General features: G+C 41.2%; 1 protein-coding gene across 1 annotated transcript; it reads right to left on the reverse strand.

The window, feature by feature from the left end:
• Positions 1 to 1,360: 1,360 nt before the first annotated feature.
• On the reverse strand, positions 1,361 to 6,667 carry dnajb1a (DnaJ heat shock protein family (Hsp40) member B1a). The gene is made up of 3 exons (XM_082530863.1): positions 6,075 to 6,667; positions 4,608 to 5,191; positions 1,361 to 4,496 (listed from the first exon to the last, which is right to left on the reverse strand). Exons 1-3 carry the CDS (start codon positions 6,283 to 6,285, stop codon positions 4,266 to 4,268), a joined length of 1,026 nt encoding a protein of 341 aa, XP_082386989.1. The 5' UTR covers positions 6,286 to 6,667; the 3' UTR covers positions 1,361 to 4,265.
• Between the last annotated feature and the right edge of the window lie 843 nt (positions 6,668 to 7,510).

Below are 7,510 nucleotides of genomic sequence, written 5' to 3' on the forward strand. Positions count from 1 at the left end.
TCTGGGCCACCAAAGGGCCGTCATTCATTGCGGTATGTGGGCCATCTGTAGGTGGTGTGCAGCCACGGGCCAGTTGTAGACACACTGCTGGCCCTGTGCTGGCCCAGAACAGTTTGAGCTCTGGCCCCAGATGTCAGCCTAATGTGTACCTTAATCAAGCCATGCAATAACAACATGTGCCAGAACATGCAAAACAGTGCAAAAGTAACATGCCGAAACTCTGTTCAGACAGTGAATGGACTGATTTTTATATAGCGCTTTTCTACTCTCCCAGATTACTCAAAGTGCTCTATACAACATGCCACATTCACCCACTTTTGCTTAACTGAGTGCTTCCTAACTACATTCATACACATTCACATTTTGACATGCAGACTGGAGGAGCCAGGGATTGAACCACTAACCTGTAAAATAGGTTAGTCCATAAACATGTAAAATAGTGATCTTTATCTTGCCTCCTAATGGAGATGTCTCTCATGTAGTGTAAGGCATGAAAATGTGGTTTGTTGCCTCAGGGCAACGCTATGCAGTGGAGGGTTAAGTTAGCCTCCAGTAACACTTTGAGGAACCTGGTAGTCATTTTTGAAGTATGTCTGACATGCTGACAAACTAGTTCATGCATGTGTTATTCTTAGATTGGACCATTGTTAATCATTATTGTCAGGTTGCTCTGAAAGATCTCTGGAGAGCCAGTTGATCCAAAACACTGAAGTGGGAGTAGCAAAAGGGACTAGAACACAGACCGCCTTTCTCCCGTATTGGCTTCTCTTCACTGACACTTTGTTAGTTCTAGAATTTAAACTAAAATATTTCTTCTTGCACACACACGAGTCTTGAATAACTAGACCCCATCATAACCATCTCTTAGATATGCTGCCATAAGCTCAGGCTGCCGAGGAACTTCCTATGATGCAATGAGCATTTTTTTTTGCCATGTGATTTTATCTTTTCTCTGAGATAGTTTGTTTTCTCCTCATCTCTGCGAATGCCTCTTTTCTTTTCTCTTTCCCCTCACAGCCGGCTTCAGCAGATTGTTGCCCCTCCAAGATCCTGTGTCTGCCAGAGGTTTCTTCCTGTTAAAAGCAAGTTTTTCCTTTCTACTGTCACCACATGGTTCTTTAAGGGGGTTGGAAGGGGTCATTTGATTGTTGGGCATTTTTCTGTAATATTATTTGGTCGTTAACTTGAAATAAATTAAGCCCTAAATTTAAGCATAGTCCCTCTAAACCAAAATGTATGAGGCTTGCTAGATAACGTGCTGGATACAGTGAAACCTGAGAAAAGATTTTAAGGGAAACTGTTGTTACAATTCAGCTATATAATTAAAACATTGGACAGTAAGTGAGGCAGTATTGGCCAGTTTGGTTTGCCAGTTTCTTTATTGTGGAAATGCTAATCATCACAGCATAGGAAAGGCCAAGTAGAAATTTCCATATTTCCTATTATCAATTCATAAAACTTTTGTTGTTAAAAATCAAAGGCTTCTGAATCCCAACCTGAGAAATTTCAAAACATAAACGAGGTAAACAAAAAAAAGGATCTGTTTTCCTTTAAAAAGAAAAAAAGAAATCATTCATTCTGTAAAAAAATAATAAAATAAAATAGAGAGAAATTAGAGAGATTACACATCTCTACATTCACGTTACACCATGTGCAGAAGCAGGACGAAGCGGCAGTTCCTGACTATCATGAGGTTTACTTATTTTTCTCTGACAGTCACACTGATACTAAAATTACTAATATTCACTAGCTTCCATCATCATCACAAAGACTGTGTCTTCAGGATCGTCACCCAACTGTGAAACTACACAACACCCGATTCTGTACACGCTAGAGTGAAAGCTGTCTGGCACAATAGACTCGTGATATAAGACATTCTGATCAAAGGTTGCAGGCCTTTAAAGCTGGAGGTTAAACTTCTTTTTCACATCGTCATGTGAAATATAACGGCAGCACATTTCATATCATTTTTACAGGTTGGATAAAAGAAATTATAAACACACTGGCTTTTGATTCAATCTGCAATCAGACAGACACCATTAGAAGAACAAAAAGGATGAATTAAACCATCACAAATACATGACTTCTGTATAAAATATCAATTTCTCTGTGCATTTTAACAGGGTATGAATGCAGTCAGGTTTTGATCATTTTCAGTCATGTGACAGGATACACACATGTCCTCAGCAAATTTTAAGACACATACTTACACACATATATTACAATAAGATAGGGACAAATGTTTGGCACATTTTTTTCTCCAACAAATATTTTACATGAGCAATAATTTGTGTGTACTTCTGGTTAAACAAGAGTTTGGAAAAGTAAACATGTGCCATCTTTACAACTGCAGAAAAGAAAACTCCCTATGCCTTTGTTGTCCTCCATTAAAAATCTGGAAAATACTGGAGGTCCATCAAGGTGCATCTTATTATTAGTAGTAGCATAAGTTAATTGGCCTATCTCCAGATATATTAGCATTGGGATATAATGCTTTCTGATACTAAACAGGGATCATTTATAGTCTCACTCCATTTTTACAATAATCTGCAGCACATGAAACAGAGCAGCATTACAGATGAGCACAGTGTAGTGTGGAGACCTGTCAAGTCTTCATGGTACGTTGGTGACTAATTTTATTAAATGCCCTGCTGGAAAGTTAATAAACAATGACCCCATCATTTTCTCTTTAAATATACCCCTAGCATAGTGTATGTACTTACACCAATCAGGTGCACAGGTACCTCCCCTTTGACCTGTCAGATACCCTCTATGTAGTGAGGCCTCTGCCACGTTCCAAAGATCAACTGAAACCTAAAGGGTTTCGAGGCCAATGTGACACCTTGGGAAGAAGACTGGCCACAAGTGGTTGAGCTTGGGCTTCAGCAATGGTAATGACCGAGGGACTGGCCGCTGAGTCCCAGTCATCCCCGACTGCTTGTGCAGACTGTCGCTAGGTGAAATAACCTACAATTAAGGTGCTGCACAAAACCCTCCATGTCAACGCTCAGATTTCTGCTTTCGCCCATTGCTTCTACACAAGACACTAATTTGTCTGCAAGCATTCGCTATCTAACCATGGAGCAGTAGTGAAACTTGCAACGCAAACCAAAAATGGAGTGCACTCACCTCCAAAGCAAAACCCGTGTTTTACTACAAAACTATTATGTTTCAATAGGTGCAACTTTTACTCCATTTCCATTCTGCTCAACAAGCAGCTGGCAAGTGTTTGCAGACAAGTCAGCATCACCTCCCTTTGGGTGATCGTGGAAATCTGCAGGTGATATCTCTTTGCAACCAACTTCACCCAGCAACCACTCACTAACCAGACTGGGAATGCACATTTTTCCCTAGCGACCTTTGGTTGTTGGCGGGTCACTAACTGGCCTCTAGGCCTGCATGATAGGGGCTTTAAGTGAGTGTTACATGTAATAACATCCACATGAATGTTAAGTCTCACTTCACCTTTTAGTGGATTTAAAGTTGTGGCTGACAGTTTTATAATTATAAACAATATCATCTCATTATATATATATATATATATATATATATATATATATATATATACACACACACACACACACACACACACACACACACACACACTCCATAAGAGTCGTACTGAGCATCAGTCCTGGTAGGGCTCTACTGTTTTCAGCCTTGAGAACACTTTAGGTGTATTTTTCACAAAGCTTTACATTATAGCTTAGTGTAAACGACAAGTAAAACACTGAATTTTATTTATCAATGAAAAAGAAAACTCTATTAACTCCTAGTAAGACCAATACTGCTACAGATATCTCAAAAAGTTTCACCTTTCAAGACCCGCACAATATCTAAGCCTCAATTTTACTTAATGGAAACCCAAATCATGTCCTATGAGTAATGAAGTTTTAGCCACATTCATGCATCAGCGCACTTGCATCAGGGAGGTATTGTTAAGCAGCTGGCTATGTGTTACCTAAAGCACTCGCACAAAGATCTGCTATGTTATCAAATCCTCAGTTACTACAATAAGTTTCCCAGTGCTGCAATTCACTGAACATTTAAAGAACACCTGTTTGTCTTTCTGCCTTTGTCTCCTTCACTCAAAGCCAAAAAATAAATAAATAACAAGCTGGATTCTGGGTTAAGGATACGGATTTGTTGTTCAGGCAGTAAAATTAAACCCCACTGAACCCAAATCTGCCCTCAAAAGTCCAGGTAGTACACAGGACAGTGCTGCTGGAAATGCTAACTTTTTGGGGATTTGGAGTCATAACATGTCACAGCGGAAGAATCTGCTCGAGTGTATCGCGTGTATTTTGGGCCAGTTTGTCTGGGAATTTAACAGTGAAGTCCAGGATCATGTCACCTCTCTTCTCTGGGAACTTGGACAACGGCAGCCCCTCGCCGCTTATTCGCTTTTTCGTTCCGGGTTTGACAATGTCTCTAGAGGTAACAGTGATGGTCCGGCCGTCCAGTGTGGGAGCTTTGACCGTGCAGCCACACAATGCCTGGAGACAAAAGGACTGATAAGCAGACATCCAAGTGCTCGGCCGAGTTTTGATTATAAGCATCTTTAAAAAGATAAACTAGCATGATTAATGTTGGAATGATTATCTTACCTCTCTAAGAGATATTTTTGCAGGATAAACAATATCTGAACCCTCTCTTCTGAACACCGGGTGAGGTTTGTCTTTGACCACAAACACCACATCTGCAGGAATGTTGGTGGCAGTCTCATCCCCCTCCCTGGGAAAGGTGATTTTCGTCCCCTCCTTCCAGCCACGCTTAATGTCCACCGTTAAAATCTTATCTTCGCTGCGCATGGTGCAGCCGTCCGGATTGAGCCTCTTGCGAGAAATCTTCATCTTTTTCGTGCAGCCCGAGAACACCTCTTCCAAGCTCACCTTCAGCTCGTGCACCACAGGCGGGTCCTTCTTCTTCTCGTGCGCTCGGTGAACTCCTGCCGGGTGGGTTTTGAAAGGCCGGTGAAACCCACCCATGCCGCCCATTCCTGGCATGCCAAACGTTGCGAAAGGGTTGTTGATGTCCACGTCGTCTTCCCCGTCCTGGAAGAAGAAGTGATCGAATGGGCTGCGGCCACCGAAGAACTCAGCGAAGATTGCGTGAGGGTCCCCGTGGAAGCTGTAGTTGCAGCTTTGACCGCCATGTCCTCTGCCTCCAGTGTCAGCTGAACCCTTTAATCCTGTTGAAGAAGACAACATCGCCAAGTATTTAAAAAAGAACGGGAAATATCACTGTCATATCAATGTTTGAAATAGCATGTTTGTTTCGTTTTTACTGTTATTTTTTATTTACCCTTTGATGTCTGGGAAACTAAGCATTCTTTATATAAAAATTGACTGCAAAAAAAAAGAGTTTTCACTGCACCATCACTGGTGCAAGTCAACACATAGTTGTCTTAACACAACAGACAAACACTGATCACTGCTAATGACAAGGTAGTTATCAGATGACATCAGATGACAGCCACCTGATTATTGATCTTTTTGATCAGCTTATTGGTGCTCATCTGTTGAATAATACCTCGGCATTACCGCTTTAACACTTATAACACACTGACCTTAATTCACCCTATATTCATCCCTATGATTTGAATCAACGTCTAAAGATTGCAAACAAACAAACAAACTGACACAAAATATTTACTACTTGCAAGAAGTAAATGCTCAGAAGCTAAAATATTTTTCTGCTTCCAGACATCCCAAAGTTTGATCTCTGTCCCTCCCTGTCCATGAGGGTGTGGACAAGGACACCAAAGCCTGAAGGTACAAATAATTTTTTCAAAGCCACAATAATAACAAGAGAGAGGCACACCGACAGGACGGGCAAGAACTTGCTGTTTCCAGCAGGTTCTCCAGCTGCACCCTATTGTACACCCAACTATTGTCAGATAACTGCTGCAGAAAGACCCCAGAAACCGCACTGAGGAGGATGCATGTGTACATCGATTAGATTGAGAGAGTAAGAAGATGCACGTTTTGCTTTGCATTATTTGCAGAGGATTAAACTCGGTAAATGCAAAGGCTGCAAAACTTCGTGCAACCCGGGGGAAGGAGTTCGGTTACCTTCTTCTCCAAAACGATCGTAAATGTCCTTTTTCTTGGCATCACTGAGGACGTCATAGGCTTCGGCGATCTCCTTGAATTTGTCTTCAGCTCCAGGAGACTTATTCTTGTCGGGGTGATAGCGCAGAGCCTGTTTTCTGTACGCCTTTTTTATCTCATCTTCAGATGCTCCCCTGGCTATACCCAGCACTTTGTAATAATCTTTACCCATCACACCGGCCGGTCGGCACTTCTTTCAATTGCTTTTGTTTGTTCAATAGCTTCGGTTTGACGTCGATAAAACACCCAGCATGCCTCGTGTAAAACGAAGCACAGGTTACCGGGATCCAATGTCTCACCCCGCCGCCGCAGTTGTCCCTGCAGCGGGCAATAGTTCAGATCGCCGTCGGGGTGCTCCTCCAGAAAGTGTCACAGCCCCCACAGCAACTTTCAGCTTTGACCCACTGGTGAGGACGAAAATGTCACCTAGCCTGCCCGCGTTTGCGTAAGTGTGTCAGTATGCCGCACTCGAAACCTTGCGAGGAAACTTCTGGAAGAAGCTGATGCTGCTGATGTGGGTCATCTCTGCCGAGTCAAGAAAATTCACCCCCGACAACTTCCGGTTTCGCTTGAGCTGCGCTGGACGTTTTCAATTAAATGTTTAAGAAACTTGTACTCGAAACCGGGAACCTATCGAGGCATTTATTACTGCTTGGATGACTCGTGTAAAATATCCGCATTTTAAAAGCTCTTAGCACTTATTATTATAATATAAGTGACATTCAAGTACGCATGCGCAGACTACTTAGCAGCGTGAGAAATTTTTTATACTATCGAGTAATTTTTTACAAGTTTCCAGTTCCTCGCTGTACTATAACGCAGGGAGGAGAAGAAATACCATAGGGTAAAAATAAAAATAAGAAACTACGATGACTAGACACACACCGACCACATTTTAAGCATCAAACTCTCCATTTCCTGCTTTATGGATTCGCGTTATGTAACAATTTATATTAATAATAAATTCATTTATTGTTGTTATTATTATTATCTTAGATGTGTTAAAGCAATATTTCTACAACAGCTCTTTATACAAATTCCCTGCACTTTCAAAACATGATGCAACATGATGCACGGATTTTATGGAATATGGAATATTGAATCTGGCTTGTGAATTGTACCTTTTAAATCTAAACACATGCGTATAGTTAACAAATAGGCCATAGCACAGGCACTTAGGAATAAAAATGAAATCAAATAAAGTGCAATAGATTTTAAAGTGAATGTCCACAGATCAGTCTAATAATCTTAACATCATTGTTATTGCATTTCAGCAATATACGCTGCATGTAAGTTAAAGGTAATAGTTGTGATCAGACGTTTGAATACATTCATCACGGGAGTGAATGCCATGGTAATGATTGTCCAGCATATAACTTTAATGACTTAAAAGAAAA

The sequence above is a fragment of the Aulonocara stuartgranti genome (genome assembly GCF_965226115.1).
Source record: "Aulonocara stuartgranti genome assembly, chromosome: 4".
Classification (NCBI taxonomy): Eukaryota; Metazoa; Chordata; class Actinopteri; order Cichliformes; family Cichlidae; genus Aulonocara; species Aulonocara stuartgranti.